This window comes from Cervus elaphus, chromosome 24 (genome assembly GCF_910594005.1).
Source record: "Cervus elaphus chromosome 24, mCerEla1.1, whole genome shotgun sequence".
Taxonomy (NCBI): domain Eukaryota; kingdom Metazoa; phylum Chordata; class Mammalia; order Artiodactyla; family Cervidae; genus Cervus; species Cervus elaphus.
In genome coordinates this window covers 42,265,001-42,281,990 of record NC_057838.1, presented here as the reverse complement: position 1 = coordinate 42,281,990, position 16,990 = coordinate 42,265,001, and the positions used below count along the sequence as shown (strand labels likewise).

At 42.9% G+C, this 16,990-nt stretch overlaps 1 protein-coding gene across 10 annotated transcripts in view; it reads right to left on the bottom strand.

The window, feature by feature from the left end:
• FOXP1 (forkhead box P1) overlaps positions 1 to 16,990 on the bottom strand; it is a 611,760-nt gene that overhangs the window by 27,221 nt on the left and 567,549 nt on the right. For all 10 annotated transcript variants that reach the window (XM_043886570.1, XM_043886571.1, XM_043886572.1 and 7 more), the window contains 2 exons: positions 16,648 to 16,735; positions 4,299 to 4,382 (listed from right to left, as the gene is read on the bottom strand). In XM_043886570.1, coding sequence (XP_043742505.1) covers positions 4,299 to 4,382; positions 16,648 to 16,735 — 172 coding nt within the window. The remainder of the gene's footprint in view (positions 1 to 4,298; positions 4,383 to 16,647; positions 16,736 to 16,990) is intronic.

The following is a 16,990-nucleotide window of genomic DNA, read 5'->3' as shown; positions in this document are numbered from 1 at the left end:
ATTATAAAATACGATTTACAGTATCTTCCCGACATTACGATAGTGAAAAAGTCTTTTTCAAAACTCCTTAACAACTTAATAAAGTATTAATACAGACATGCTTCTCGTTGGTAGTGGTGGTTATTGTTTTATCCTCTTGAGTGCGGCCTCCCTCCAAAGAAACATCTCAGGAAATTCTCCATGGAGTGAGCACTGGAGACATTCGCCCTCAAGCAACCCACTGTGGTGTTTATCTTGAGAACATTACTGGTACTGAGTTTGGAACAAAAGAATATCACTTTCATTAGGACAGTTTACGATCGCTTGATTTTTCACTTGTGCTTCTCTGAACATGGAAACGAGATGAATCTTTGGAAACGCCAGCCTACAACACTCGTAGCCATTCTGACCATATGACAGGTCCAGCTTTACCCACTGTGTAACTCCTGTGCTAGAATCTGCAGCTCCTCTGGTAAACACGGCCCGGCCTTGAAAACGTTAAAAGCTTATAAATAACATTACAAATCAAAAGCTTCTTTTGGCTGACATCGGCTATTCTTTGCCCTTCTCTACTCTGATCTTCATCACAGACTTTCCTCTCCCAGTTCCCTTCCTCAAACACCCGCACCTACTCTTAACCCTCGGCAGGAATCATGAAAGCTGATTTCCTTCTTCTTTCCCGTCGCATCTTAGGTGGTGCTGGTGCCACGAGTCTCCCTCGCTCCCACCTCCAGGGCGGGCGGCCCACACGCTCACGTGGCGCGCAGCTCTCCCATAAGATACACTGGATGGCAGGGACGGGTCCGTCCTATTTTCCTACCCTATGTTTCTCAGCCGCACGTTCCATAAATATTCACTGATGCAATTACTTTGATTTTAAATTCAGAAATTCTCTTTACAAAAACAGTGTGCACTGCAATTTGGGTCCTGGGTATGATTACAAAAGGAGAGGTTTTTCTCCTTTTAAAAGACCTTCAAGCAAGCAGGGAGAGACGCTACCGGAGCACCTGTGGAACAGGATGCCTATGAACCCCCGTTCAGCTCACCTAGATGCTTCCCAGGGTTGAGGGGTCGAGGTGAGACCCACATCTAAAAACTTGGGACTCTCCCCAGATGAGAATAGCCTCTGACAAGCCAAATGGGAACATGGGTTCCACAACAGGATCCAGCAAACACGTCTAGGGTCTGATGTCAGAACAATCCAAGGTTTTGGCAGTTTCTTTGATGCAGTGAAATGGGAACTGGCTGGATGACTGGACACAGCAAATGACACTTAGCACCCAAATGGCATTTAGTGAAAAGCAACGTTTACAGCAAAGCATTCTATCACTTAGTGACTAAGGATTTTAAAATAAACACCAAGTTCCTTTTAAACAGAAATGGAAAAAAGAAAAAAACTTCACAAACTTCCTGGCAAGACTCTAACATGAGCGTCCCCAGCAAGGGTTAGATCTGAATCCCAGGAACTGCTTCTTTCAAATCAGAGTCTGGGAGGATGCACGTTTGAACATACACTGTGTGTTCCATTATTTCAGGAGGAATAAATTAATTACAGGCAAAGGGGAGTCTTTTACACCTTAGAACTGATCAGATAACCCTATATCCCTAAAGCTGAAAGAATGGAGGGTTTGCTCTATGCCTATGCCCCCTCCCCTTTTTACAGCAAGGAAGTAAAAATGTGTGCAAAACACTACACGTCTACCTTTGATAATTAATTTCCCAATGCCTCACCTATACATATTTTAATAATTCCTGATTTATAAGATGGTATCTATAATAAAATTTTCTATTTTCAAATAAATGAAAAGAAGGCAGGTTCTCTCTGGCAACAGTGTCACACAATATCTGCTTGTCAGGCACCAATTTTTACTTCTTACATGTAAGTTAAAGGATAAGGGATTTATAATGCTGCCTGTGAAAGGAACCACTTTTCATACACAAATGTGATCTTTTTTTTTTTCTCAAAGGGTAATACAACAGTACATTTACATAAACTAATCCAAACAATCTATGTATTTGACAATGGCAAACCTCACACAGGCGGCCTATTGTTGGTTTACATCTTGGAGTTCTTTATATTGGCTTGTAGCACTGCTCTAGCTGTCAAAGGTTTGACTTGGACTCCAAATAAATGGTTATAGAAGTGCTGTGCAGCGATATTGGACTTCTTTGCAAAAGAAAACCTGCTGTGTATGAATTCAAAAGCTATTAATTTTTCAGTCAAAAATATTCGTGCCTATTTCTTTTAATAAAGAAATACTGTGCTGAGCTACTAAGAGATAATGTTGACTAGTGGTAAAGAATTTTCAATAGAGCAGTTAAAAATAAATTTAGTAGGAGGTCCCCTTCCAAGTTATAATTTTCTAGCATGTAAAACATTTTTTTAAATACTAATGAAGACAAACGCTCCTGCCCTGTGCATCTCCCCCAGGACGGCTCTTTCCTGTTCACTGGCTGCTTAACATGGGTCCTCATGGAGACTCCCAAGGGTCCCTTTTGTGGCCTCTGGAAGTCTATGTATATGGTGCTCCAGGCCTGCACCCAGACCCACGACGGCTCATGGAGTGCCCCGCAGGGTGTCTCGATTCCTTTTCTGCTTTCATCCCTCCTCCTCTCACCAAGAAGCCTCATGATCCTAAACAAGTCCATTCCTAGAGTTCTGAGTCCACACATTATTCTAATCCTCATATTTAAAATCTAACCTCATATTGCTGTTTTTAATTCACGGAGTAACTCATCTCATTCTCTCCCTTGTCGCTGGGTTTAGAGACGCAAACCCTTTATCCTGGAGAAAACCATTTCCCTAATGAATGGAAACCATCTGAAGATGTCCAAAGAGTTCCAAGACGATCAGCTCTCCTTGCCACCAGCTCTAACCACTGAAGAACTCAGTGGGATCATGCAAGGATCTTAGCTATTTGTTTTAGTGGGGTTCACGTTATTCCTAGGAGCCTCCTTAAAAGAAGGGGTTGATAGGAATAGCATCTAAAGCGCGGTTGACTAATGACTCCACAATACCAAAAGGCTTTACTCTTTCCTTTGGGTGGCCTACACGTTTGGTTCTACAGCCATTTACTGCAAAATACACGGAAACCAAGGGCTCTTTCCTAGTAAAAATGGATGTGCAAAGTGTTTAATGATTTTATGTCCTATATCTCAGTAATGTGTTCTGTTTCAGACATTAATTTTGTCTGCCAACTGCATCTTGGCAGGCTACCATATTTGCTGGGTTAATAGTCTGACTCCGTTTTATTTCTATCACCATAAATCATACATATATGGGTGTATGTTTGCTTTATTTATAGAAAAAAACCAGTCAAAACAGATAAACCAATACTTTGCCATTATGCTGCATCATTGCATATTGATTAAAATTGCTGGTACTAACTATAGATTGTCAACGCTCAATTAATTTTCACACAGTGACTCCAAGCAAAATCAAATAAAGGCAGTGTACCCTTAAATTTTACAAATCTTAAAAATCAAGAAGCAAAGCACTCTCTCCATTGTGAAAAATTAGTTGAAGCAACTAGATTTTGAGAACTGTAAGTATATGAGAAACTTAACTGAAAACCATCAAGGTACAACAGGGAATGAGAGGCAAGACAGGATCTGGGGTCCAGATAGCATCCTTCTACTTTGATATTGTCTGTGCTTGCATGACACTCTTCAAGGTCAAAGAAAAGGGAAATAAGGCAAGTAGCAAGAGATTCCTGAAAGTGAGATGTAATTTTAGGGTACCACGTTTGATCTCACTTTGAAGGAGTCATTTTCACTTCCAACTCTTTAGTAACCATTAGATGTTCTGCGGTAATTACAGCCTCTAACTATTTCAACATTTCCTCTTTCTTTCCTCTCAGAGTGGACTGGATCATCCCTCAACCCTTTTCTCATACCTACTGTCTCCTAGCTAGCCCATGCCAACATACATTTTTTTCTTCTGCCTTCCTGGTCTGGCAGTCCTCTCTCTGTGTTTCCACCAACGAGAAATCAGGAAGATTGCTTTTTGTTCTGTTTTTGATTTTTTCCTTCCAAAGAGCTGTCATAGTATGTTTTAGTATGTTGGTGTAGCATCAATCATCTGTCCCAAAGAAGAGCTGATTGTGGGGTCTCGTGGCTGAGGACTGTGCCTGAATCATCCCATACATATCTCCATAAATGCCCAGCACACTGCACTGTTCATAAAAGGTAACCAGAACCAGATGGAACTTAAGTCTTTCAATATTCAAAGCTGCCAGACTAGGGATCCTCCTTCCTGGTGGAAGCGAAGCAGAGAAGAAATAGTGTCAGGTACCCCCTGGATGTTGCTCAGTACTTACGGGCTGAGGGGCAGTTTTGGGTTCTGTAGACTTCACGTGCAGGTGGGTCATCATGGCTTGCAGGCGCTCTTTGTCTTTCGCAAGCTGGTAGGGAGAAAATGCTCTGTTATTTCTTTGAATACAGATACGTTACTCTTTAAATATCCCAAATGATACATACTCTAAATTACACTATGGCCCCCTGGCATACAACAAAATTTGCATCACTGCTTAATCGTTTTGAAATCTATGCGACCACTACTGGAGGTGTCGGTGTGTGATTTCTCAACACAAGATGCATGAGCCTTTAACTGGGAAGTCCTAGACCTACTGGCACCAAGGAGTCCCATGTAACACAGACAGCTACAAGACAAAACCGTGAATCACGCCTATTAACCAACCTGATTCATGAGGAAGCCAAAGGAAAATGAGCTAGGGAACTGAAAACTCGTAAATTCATCTGTTGTGGTTGTGGAGAAACTCCTAGACACACAGATATACTTATGCAAAATTAACTCCATCTTTCTTCACAAGTAGACACAGATTCAGACAGTCCAGGCAAGCAATTTTAACAGGGCAGGCAGATAGCTACAAAGGGGGAGAAGTCCCCATTTCCAAATAAATATACAGTAAGCTTACTCATTCACTGACTCAGTATCTGAGTACCTACTATGTGCTAGTCTCATCGTGACAAAAATTCAAGTCTCCTCATTCTAGAAAACATTCTCTTCTGAAGGTACATGAGTTCCTAGCTGGATGTACACAGTAGGGACTCAGATGCTATTTGTTACAGGCTGCTTTCTTATGCTGGCCCTGGACTGTTCCCTACACAAGGGTATCTTCAACAGTTCAAGACACTTGAGCATAGGGGACATAATTATGACTGTAGAAGAGGTAGGAAATGTATCCCCCCGAAGATACAGGTTTAGTTAAGAGAAAAGCTGTGGAATTTGGGGGAAATTCCACAGAAGAGATTAATATGAGATGGGGAAAGGGAGGGAGGAGAGGAGGGAGGAGGAGGAGAGGCAGGGATGGAAAAAAATCTCAGTTCAGGATGTTTACAGACTATTTGTCCAAAATAATGCCTTAGAATTAGGAAGGGACTCAGTCCTTCCATGTCACATAATTAACATTAAATCTTTAAAATATCAATTAATTTTTGTAAGTCTAAAATTATTCCCCCCCCCCCAAATCAAGTAAGACTTGCTTTTTAAAAATCAAAGTGCATTTTAAGGGAGGAGGATGTTTCAAGAATTGGGGGAAAGCGGAGAAAAGGGAATAAGTAGAAAAACAAGAAGGAAAAAGCTTTCAACTTATCCTAACTCGATGACTCAGTCTCAAGCCATATCACATTTGATTTTTTTTTTTTTTTCCTTTTTATTCCCTTGTGGTGTGGTTTGGGGAGGAATAAATTAAGAAGTGGCAGGGTGGGGGGGGGGGAGCCTTACAGTGTTAGCATTTATCTTTCAACAAACAGGAAATGAAAATGATACCATATTAGGAGCCACTTTATGTTATTCATCCTCTGTTCTTTAGTCAGTTATTGAACAGCCAAACTAAAAGATGCTCAGAACACATAATGCTAAAGGAATTCAGTTTTCCAAAGTGGCTCAGTTAGAACAATTAAAATGTTAGCAATGGCATTTTTCTACAGTTATTTGTTTTTTATGTAAGTGTTCTAAGTTCTTCAATGTTACAACTAAAACATTTTTAGATTAAGAAAAATGGTTTGTTTTAAAATTATCGTGGGGCAGAGGAATGGAGGCATCTCAGTTATTCTTTTTAAAAACAAGTAGTCGTCTGTGGTGCTAAATGGTACAAATTTAAGGGTGGGAGGCAATATTTACTGAAGAGTCTGATGAATATTAATTGTGACTTAATTTAGGGGTAAACATTGTTGATGGAACAATTACAAAGACCAAGTAGAAGGAGGTCCAAATTCCCAGCATCAAAAGAAACCATTACCTCTATGTTCCATCCAAATGTCTACCAGGCTGATCTTTTACTGGTCAAAGGTGGTAACACCACATGGCAAACACACATGGAGAATCTGTACACCCAGTCACCTCCACAACCCTGGTGCTTTACTGCTGGAGGGAATCTTATTTCTTCTTAAGAATATCACTTAGATTCATCATTCACGCTGAGAATAATCCAGGTTCCTTATTTTGCCTCAACCTCAAGTCTACTATCCTAACTCTGCTTTACTATAAGACAGGCAAGGTTACAGAAAGAGGCAAAAATCCAAGTTTTTCTTTGTGTTTATTAGTGCAAACTAGCGTGTCATATATAGTCTTGGGAAGGATTTTGGATTTTTATCATTGATAACAGTTCTAATACAAACTTCTGACAACTGAAAGGAAAAAATCTCACCAAATTCACTTTTTATTTTTATGCAAAAATGGCTATAAATTCACACCTAGTGAAATCAGCTCTTCTCTCTACGGAGGGCTGTCTTGCATTTACAGTACTCACTGGTCCTTCAAACAGCTTGCAGATTCTTTGCTGTTTTTTTTATGCCATCATTCCATGAGCTCACCACCCCTATCAATTTTCACAGCATCCCTTCTTTGTTATAATATGGGAATACAAACATTTAATATTAGCAAATATAGTCTAGCATTCCCTTATCAACTGACTCCCATGACAGGCAAAGAAAAGGATGGAAAATTCAGTCCAAAGGTCACCTAAAAATCTGGCTGACAGATTTACACATCCTTTTATGTTGTAGTATCAAAAAAGAATTACTCTCTCAGAGCTTTCCTGGTGGGTGCAGGAGGAGTATCTAGCATAAAAGGAATGACAACAGGCCACGCAGTAAGGGGAACTGCGTGTGCAGTGTCTGTTTAAATTAGTAACCTGGCACACCAATACTGCAGAATGACTAGAGTCAAAAATGGGTTAAAAAGGACGTGGGCTAACAGACTTCGAAGGATTTGAATCCTGGCTCTGAGACTCTGAGCACATTATGTAACCTTTTCAAGCTTTTCACTTCTCCTTCTAAATATGGAATAATAATCTCTGAACTTTGAAGGGTTGTTTTGAGGATTAAATAAATTCTTGCACATAACAAGCTTAGCACAGAGCCTAGCACTTCATGAATGCTCAAAAAAAAAAAAAACTTTTTTTTTTTTTTAAAGGAAAGTTAAATCAGTCTAGTCTATCTAGACTTCTACTGACTTAAGTAGATGTTTGGAAACTGGATCAACATAACAGAGATTCGATGGAGTTTGCAGCTGGGCTAACTGGGGAGAGAATTTAAGAGATTTTAAAGAAGAGAACAGGAAGCTAGGAAAGATGATGCTCATTTCTCATGGATTTATTCCCTTAGTTCTCACTTTTATCTGTCCCGTGTCCTAAAGAAATGTTTTTTCTTCCCTTGACTAATACGGGTCTCCCCCTCTTCTATTCCCCGTGGCCTCAAGTCAGTCTTCTGATCACCAATGCTGGCCAAGACTGTAACAGAGGTATCACTCCATAACTGCTGAAGGCCAGGGGGCCCCATGCACCATCTTCAAAGGTAAAAGCTAAGACGATTACACTCATTCTTTTAGCAGAGAAAAGGTAACATGGGCTGAAATTCACTGAACACAATCATATTCTACATTCTCAGGAGGACGAATCATTTTAAACCCAATTTGGCGGTTCTCACTCATGAGAAAAGAATTCTAAAAAAAAGTGAAGGATTTGGGAGACAGAAAAAACACTAGAATTACAGAGGATGGAGAGAGGAAGGGGCCAGGCCACTTATTCCATTTCACAAGCTGCTGAGGCTATTCCAAGGCCTCTAGTTCTCATGCCATGTTTCATAGTTGGGGGAAAACAGATTCATGGGGAGAACTTAACCTGAGGCCGTGGAGCTAGGAAGGGACAACAGTAAGACTAGAACCCAGGTGACATGATGCTTGGTCTGACTTTCCCAAATGGGTGTGATCCCCGGCATCACCTGGGACACCACCTGAGAACTCAGATCTTTGCCTCCCTCCCGTCTCCTACACCTACGTAGGCAGAACCTGGGGTGTGTGCACACACATGGGTGCACAATATTAGCCACACACAGGTTACAAAGAAGCAAGCCTGGATTAGTCGACCGAGGTCCCCAGTTTCAGCGACTGGGATCTGACCTAATCTTGTCCAGTTCTCCAGGGGAGGGATGCAGGAGTAAATGGTTCTAATAAGGACACCAAGGGTCCAAGTTTATGAGGGGTGTTGGGGAGATACCACTCTCTTCTATGAACTGAGTGTGCCTTAGCGGGAGCGGGGCTTGATACCCTCAGCCACTGCGTATACACTGACAGTCCCTACAAAACTGACGGAGGCAGAATGGATCTTGTTACCTGGTCTCTTAAGAGCATACTATCAAAAAAAGGAAAATAAGTTAAAAAAAAAAAAAAAATGGGGGTGGTGGGGAGGGCAGCACTGGAAGGAGGAGAAATTAAATTCTTCTACCAAACTGAGTATTTACCAAATAGCTATCTTGCAGCCACTCTATCGAGTGGTGGTCATTCACAGACCTTCACAACTCGGCCTTGAAGGCCAACTCGGGCTCTTAGCGGGTAGGCAACCTACGGCTCATTTCACCCCAATTGAAGAATTTCCCAACTTTTATTGTATTCTGTCACCATCTTAACATTCCTCACGTGTTATTATTAAAGACTCTCTTGACATTTCAAGCAGACGCACTCGGATACTCTGTCATAGTCTAGGAATTCTAATGCTCCCAGAGTAAAGCAGGATTTTAAATTATGAAAAAGAATCGTCTTGGTTTTCCAAGGGGGGAACGAGGAAGGGAGACACGCAGAGACCCTCCCCCCTTTTTCTCGGCCCCTGTCAGAGAGCAGTGGCAACACGAAGCTGTGATGCTATTAGGAACCCTCTGTTCCCACCACCCTTCGAGCTTGTTCAGAGATAGTCAGGAGGCTGGGGAGTCTCCGTTGTGAGGCGCTGTCCTGAGTGCCGCTTCGAATGGGGTTAGAAAAGCCCGGAGGGCATCGGAGACAGGCCAACGACCCGGAAGTTGCTGTGATTACAAACAGCCCGGCTGACGGCGGAGGGATCACATGAGTTTCCCGAGTGAAGGGTCTGAGTGGGGCTGACGTGTCCCTCCGCTGTCGCGGCCTGTGCACTCCCCTTCCTGCCGACATTTTCTTAGCGCTCACAGCTCCCGGTGGATGGATTTGGAAACCTTCCACGTGGGCCCAGCACCACCGAGCTCCAGCCCAGGCCCCGCCTGCCACGAACTTCTCGAGGAGAAAGCCCCTTGAGGCAGAGGAGAGCGCGGCCCCAGTGGCCGTGTTTCCAAACCCTTGATCTGCAAGGCCTGCATGTGTGCTGAGAACCTCGCGGGGTGAAGCGGTGTTAAAACTTGCTACTTTAAAATGTCTCTCTGGCATGCAGATTATTATTTTGAGCTTAAAAGAATCATAGCCCCAAAGACTCAGAAACTCTGACCTTCCTTTCTCTAAAAGAATTGCAAAGGCCTGTCAGAAGAGAGCTAGCACTAGCGGATCTGCACAGAGTACAGGCCAGGAGGTGGGCGTGGAGAACTCTGCAGGGCCCTGAGATAAGAGTCCACTCTGCGCCCCACTGTCTCCCTGTGGTCACACATTTATTTACTAAACACTGACTTTTCCATCTCCCTGTGAACGGCCTTTCTCCCTTTTGAAGTTCCAAAGCCCTGCTCCCAACACCCCCTTTTGTCTTTGGCTGAAGATGGTGTTCACCTCGAGGGTTTCGACCATTCTGATAGATGACCCCGTTTTCCTGGGTCTCTCCCCTGTATACCATCTTGCTAAACTTTTGCTTGATTTTTCTCCTCTTACTCTCTCTCTCCTGTCAACTGAATTCTTAGCCCAGACAGAAGAACTTAAAAGGGTAGAGGAAGATGTTCTCCTCCCTAACAGAGCCCTGACGACCCCGGGTACAAAGCCATCCAACAGCACTGAGCAAGAAAAAAAGACAGATTCCAAAAGTGGGGGCCTGCCCATCACCTTTGAACAAGTTAGTCAGATCTTCTACACCTCAGTTTCCTCATCTTTGGGGGGCAGGGGGGCACTATTCTGAGTCTCAGAGGACAATCACCATCCACTTAGAAACACCTTCTCAAAGAGCAAGAAGGAATATTACATTAATCATGCTCATTAAGTGTGAGACACATACTGACTTCCAAATGTTAGATTCTCCTTTTAAAACATGACTCTTGGGGTGAAAGAAACAGGGTTTTGAATTGCGGGCTGTGGAGATTCAATGAACCTGAGGGTAAATTCACTAGGACAGTGTCTTGGCTATAGAGGAGGGGCTTGATAAATATTCTTTCAAATAGTTTTTGAGCTCCTTAATGCAATAAGCAGAACATGGGCATGCTAGACTTTTCTACAGCCAATGGATTCAAACAGATCACGAGGGTAACCAACTCATCCCAATTTGCTCAGGACTCTCCCCATTCTGCAACAGAAAATCCCAAGTCTCAGGAATTCCCAAGTCCCAGGAAAGCAAACTGCAGCAGCTGGTCACCATCACATCCTGCTGAACAGAGATTAATTTTAAAAAGAACCCAATATCCCTCCACTCTCAGTCTCCCTCACCCCACAACCTAGGCACATCCCTCAACCGGCTCCTGCGACCTGGAATGTCCTTGCCAGGCTCTCCCCCTGACACCTCCACAGTGAGTCCCCCCACCCCAAACTCTGCCTTGAGGGCAGTTACACACCTAGTAGTCTTACCCTCTCCACATTATAGGAAGGAAGAAACCGCCTCACTTGTCTATATCCAGGGCTTGGAATACACTAGGTGCCTGATAAACAGTGACCGAATGGAATCAAATGAGTCATGGATAACAGGTCCACATCCCTCCACCCCCATCCCTGCCAGGGCCAAGCAGATCATCCCCATCAGCTGGGTGGCTCCTATGCTCCTTGGCTACTTTCAATATTCACTTTAAAGGGTCTTGGGGCTGAGGGGTTGTAGGAAACCTGTCCTGGGCCCTGCCCCTGACACATGCGGAGCCCTGGACATGATGAACAGGCCAAACTTTCAAGGCTTCTTTTTTCTTTCTTTCCAAGCCTGTCTTTATACACCAAAGAGGATAGCTAATGACTGAGCAAGGTTACATGGTCACAAAACAGAATTAAACTGAATAAATATGTCCAGAAAACTGTATTTATACCATGAACGTCTCAGCTTTCTAAGACAGATTAAGTCCATCCGCAGACTTCTTTTTTTCCTGTTGTCTTTTAAATCAGATGCCTTTCCCTTTTCCCAAAATGGAATTCTGACCCAGCCACTGAGATGTCTTCTGTGTGATCTCATCGCCAACTGAACGATTGAGAGAGCTCACGAGCATCTCCCTCCCAGGCGAATGAATCCAGATAACGGGATGAATATGGATTTAAACCCAGGGGACAGTAGGTGCTCAACTCTCAGAAGGAACCTTTGGGTGCTTCTGTACGGCCCTGGCCGTGGCGCTGGAGGTGGGCAACCAGACACTCACCGTGTTCCCACCTCTGCTGTCCTTGCCCTGTGGGGGAGGGAGCTGGACATTTCATGACCTACATAAGACTACACATACTGACGGGATTTTTCCTCCTCCAGTCCTAACTTATTTCCATGACTGCCCATTGTCCAGAAAAATCTGTCAACAGAGAACATCTAACAGATGCAATCTTAAAATACATTCCGACCTCAAAAAGGACATTCCCTCGTCCTCGATCCAAATGATTTCTATGGTGTCCATCTGTCGTCATGCTAGGGGCCTAAGTGTCCAGGGTAGGACCTCATGTAATTTCTCGGCTTCCTGGTAATTAACAGCTGGGGTTAATCCCCATCCAGTCCATTGATAAATGTCAAAAAATTACAACTGCCTTTGTAATAATGAAATGAACTCAGAAATATTCAAAAAGGCTTTGGATGCCCACTAAGATGTCTTTTTGACACCCTCCTCCATCAGGGAAACCAGTAACAGGGTGTAACATAAGAACTGAATTAACCATCATTTCACTGTCAACAAGTTCTACGTAAATAGTCCACTGCTAAGAGAACGTGCATTATATATTTTGATATCTTCCAACAAAAACACACACAAGATGGATGCCTCTCACCCACAGTGCTGCATAGATAGATCTAAATTAGACCCCATAACCCAACATTCTGATTTCTGCCTGGTGGCTTGAACTCTGCCATGAGAATCTTAAAGGCTTCTCCATTTGGCTCAAATGCAGATAACGCTAGGAAGGGAAATGAGCCCCTGCCTCTATCCCCTAAGGTGAGCGAGGGTGATCTTTCTAAAAAACTGAAATCGAATTCCTTTATGGAGGCTTGACTGCAGGTAAGAAACACCAGGACCTCCTGTTTGGGGTCAGAGTTGGGGTTTCTGGGGTTTAGATTTGGGGGCTGGCAAGCTACACGGGACAGCACTCCAGGGGCTTCCCTGGTTTTGGTCACATCTGGGGCTGACGCTGCCCTCCCAGGTTCTCCGGTGCAATCCTTTCACACTGATTCTCCAGGGTAGACATAATGAACCTCTCTGGTGATCTCTACTCTAAGATCCAATTTGAGCTTATTGGGTTTGTTTTTACAATGGGGGCGCACGTGTGACCTTGCCCCCAGAGTAAACGCCAGAGGCCTCAGTACTGCTCTGCTGAGAGAATCTGGGCAGTTGGGGGGGGGGGCTGTCTCCTCCTCCTCTGAGTGATTGTCCTTTGGGAAAATGCTCAGGTCTTGATTGCTCTTTCCTGTCGTGCTCAGAGGTGCAAACAGTTTTCAAATTCAAGTTAATACACGGTAATTGTGTAACAGACTTTGAGATAACTTGGAAATTCAGGTATTTCCTGGACCAGGAAATGCTTTCTTTAAGGGAAACAGAAGTAGCCCTTTTGGGTCAGGCATGCCCAGAGCACCCCCTCTACATGAGCAGATACATCATGCTGAGCAGAGGGGGTGTGTGTGGGGGGCCAATGTCAATGAGAAACAAGACAGAAAGGCTGCTGAGACACAAGAGCACCTCTTCACACCCTCCTGCTGCTGCACAGACTTCGCTTCCCCAATACCTCAGACTCTACGGGCACAACGACATCAGCCAATTAAAAAGTACATTTCCTGACATGGGTGCATGAAATGGCAAACACGGAAATACAAATATCAGAGAAATAGGAAGCTGCAAATGAGTGGCTGTGAGTCTAACTGTCCTCTGCACCAAACTCTCTGCAACCCCAATATTGTCCGTCTAATTGTTGATAAGGGCGTTGGGCATGGGTTCCTTCAGTACTAAAAACTGCTGACATTTTCTTGTGTATTTCATTAGATTAAATAATCACTGTTTGGGTATGGCCCTAATCTTGCACTGAAGTCTTCTGAGCATGTTTCTGGTGTTTTCAAAAATGCATTACTGAGAGCAAGCACTACCCAGTGAATGAACAGTGCCACTGGAGACTGACTTATAATCTTTTTTTTTTTTTCCCTAGAATGTAGGAACCAGGAGGACAGCCCCATCTGTCTCACTCATTCTTTTACTCCTTGGTGGCTCCAACAAGGTTCTTCCATGGTATAGGCTCGGGGTGATGTCTGCTAAATGCATAAGTAGATAAATGGATGGATGGATGAATACCCCTCAGCTAGCTCTCCATGACCACCAACAGCAGCAAGGACTGGCATGTGAAGCTGCCCTCCGGGGAACCTGACTGATATGGCGACACTGGTTTTACACACCAAGGTGAAGAAGAATGAAGTAAAAGGGGAGAGCTGGCCCTTAGGAAGCCGGGAACCTATGAGAACAAGTTGCTAAGAATGTGATGCCAATTGTTTTTTTGATTCTCTAGACCAAGGACTGCTTAGGAAACTTTTTCTGCAAGGACCAGCCAGACAGTAGATATTTTCAGCTTTGCAGGCCATAGGGATTCTGTTGCGATTACTCAACTTTTCTGTTGTACAGCAAAAGGCAGCCACACACAATGCGTAACTCAAAGGGCACAGCCATGTTCCAAGACAGCCTCACACATGGATGCTGAGATCTGAGTCTCATATAGTTCATTCTTCTTGTGAATCTTACCTCCCTCACCCCAACGGTTCAAAATGCAAAAACCTGTCTCAGCTCATCAGATTTGGCCCAGGGGCTGCAGTTCTCTGTCATCCTTCTAGCAATCCTTGCAAGCTTGGAAGAAATGGAACTCTTCAGAACCAGCCCTGCCATCTTCCATTAAAGCAAAGTTGTTCAAAAAATATCATAAGGAATATCACAGGTAACCACCACACAGTAACTTCCAGAAAGATAAGCATCTCTGATTCTTATTAAAAGTTGAAAAACCTGCTTTGGGTTTGAGGTGGGACTGGAGGATGAAGGGACAACTATGAATAAACGAAATCCGCAAAGAATCTAAGAATCATCATATAGGTCTGTACCATTCCCAGGCCATGTTCACCAAAACAAAACATTAACGCTGCTGGGAGATAACTACCTGACTTACTGATCATCTAACTCCTTTCCTTCTCCCAACTGCTTCTTTTGGATAATGAGGAATAATGAATAAAAGGTTAGTTAATCATGGCCTTGCACTCAAAATCTGCAGTCTGGAATGCCAACTTAGGTGAACCATGACAGCTCTGCTCAACAATTTATTCTGGCTGATCATTAAGAATTTCATCAATTAAATACATACATGCAAGAATCTGGATCCCTTTATAAAAACACCACCACCACTGAAATATGTAAGGTCAGAAAGCAATAGCCATAGAGCTGGTCCTATTCAATCCAGTCCTTCAGGGGCTTCCCATGCTTCAATCACAAGTGAACTCTGGGAGTGAGATAAATAAACTCCTTCTTTCCTTCTCAGTAAGCATGTTGAATTTAAATATGTTTCCGAAGACTCATGTAAGAATTTGGGGGGGTGGTGGGGGGGAAGAGGCACACGGTTTACAATGTGCCCTTTGCTTGGATAAATACCCCACTGTCCTAGTAATTTCATATCTATAGTCTGAATGCAAAAGTACTTAAAATAACTTTTCACACATTCTGACTAAAAAAAATAAATAAATAAGTGATCCATCATAACTAATTAAAAAAAAAAAATCCTTTCTATCCTGGAAAGTCACAACAAAAAGTTTAAGTGTGTTTTGGCTGATTTTTCTCTGCAACTATTTGAAGCTATAAATGACTTAACTCAGTAAAATTCCAGATGTAATTATCTACTGTACTTAGCCCAGGGCTCTTCATATATCTCGGCATTGCTGTCTTGCATACAAAATAGGCTTTTCAATGGCTGGTAACAATATAATGTACAACATTGTTTTAATTTCCCCGAGTCGGCTAACCTCTTGCCTACACTAAACCAGTCAGAGGAAGAAGCCACAGTGAGTCATCAAGCACTCAAAAGCATTTTGGAACTCAGCTGCATAAATGGGGTTTGTAGGGTCAGCCTTGTGCAATTGTACATTTTAATAATATCCATTTCTGACCCAATTTTTACTTTTAGAAACTAATTTTCTATTAATTATACCAAGGAGGGAATGATTGCTAAAACACGGTGGTTCATCAACAAGTTACATCAGGAAGTGGAACTCACATTTCAAATGCACCCCGACCAAATGTGATCCACGGGAAAATCTGCACAAGTTAATTTTCTGTAGTCATAAAATATGTTCTACATGGTCCAGTGGATTTCCAAACACAAGATTCTCTCCCTCTCTCTATATATATGATATGCACATGATATATATTGTATGTACCTGAATATGCATTTGTATGTACATGTGGGTGTGTGTACATATTTAAAATGTATAGTGAACTCTCAGTTGTTCTCAGTGATGGAGAAAAAAGGGGAACAATGAAAAATGATGCATAAATCCACATATACTTTCTATTTTAACTTTGGAAAAAAGGCTTGCATGTGTACTGGCTTGCCCCATGTTGCCCACACTCATGTTCTCTCTCGCTCGCTCTCCATTCATTCACTCCCCATATCTCTCCCCAGCTTGTCTTCCTAACTTCGGGTTAATAATATTAGCAACAGTGGGGGCTCAGACCAACAACAGATAACCAGCAAACTTAAAAAGGAAAAGAGAGAAGGGAGGTCAAGTGAGAGAGAGATGGAAAAGCTAAAAAGCAGTGAGTGGCTGAGGCTTGGCGGCATACACAGAGATGCACAGAACTGTGAGATGTCTGAGCAGCAGTGTCCAAGAATGAACTGAAGCTGAACCTTCCCAAAGAGGAAAAGAAATAAAATACAGTAACACAAAAGAAGATCAAAGGAAAGAAAGGACAACATCAGATTTTTGAACCTTCCATTCAATAATGAGTACACAGGAACTCATTACAGAACACTACAGAAATTTGGAAGTGGAGGAATACTGAGGCAATATCAAAAATAAATGTGGTTTTTACCTGTAGCTCTAACTGCTGTACAACCTGCATTTGTACTCTACATTGGGCTGTACTTCTATCGTCCAGCGCATGCTCACTGTTGAGATGTCTGCAACAATACATAGAAAATCATTAAGTGAAATGGAGAAACAAAAAAGGAAAATTTAAGTTACCAGGATGTTCACACATCTACTAGGTCTAGTTTACAGTCCTGCAGAGGGGCTGCCCTTTTCCATCCCCACCACTGAATACTGTCATTATGTATAACTGAATACACTGCTAACACCAAATAGAAGGCTTCCAGGGAGAAGTTGTGTGGCGCTGCCGGAGATAACCATTTACGCAGAAATAATGCAACTTACGA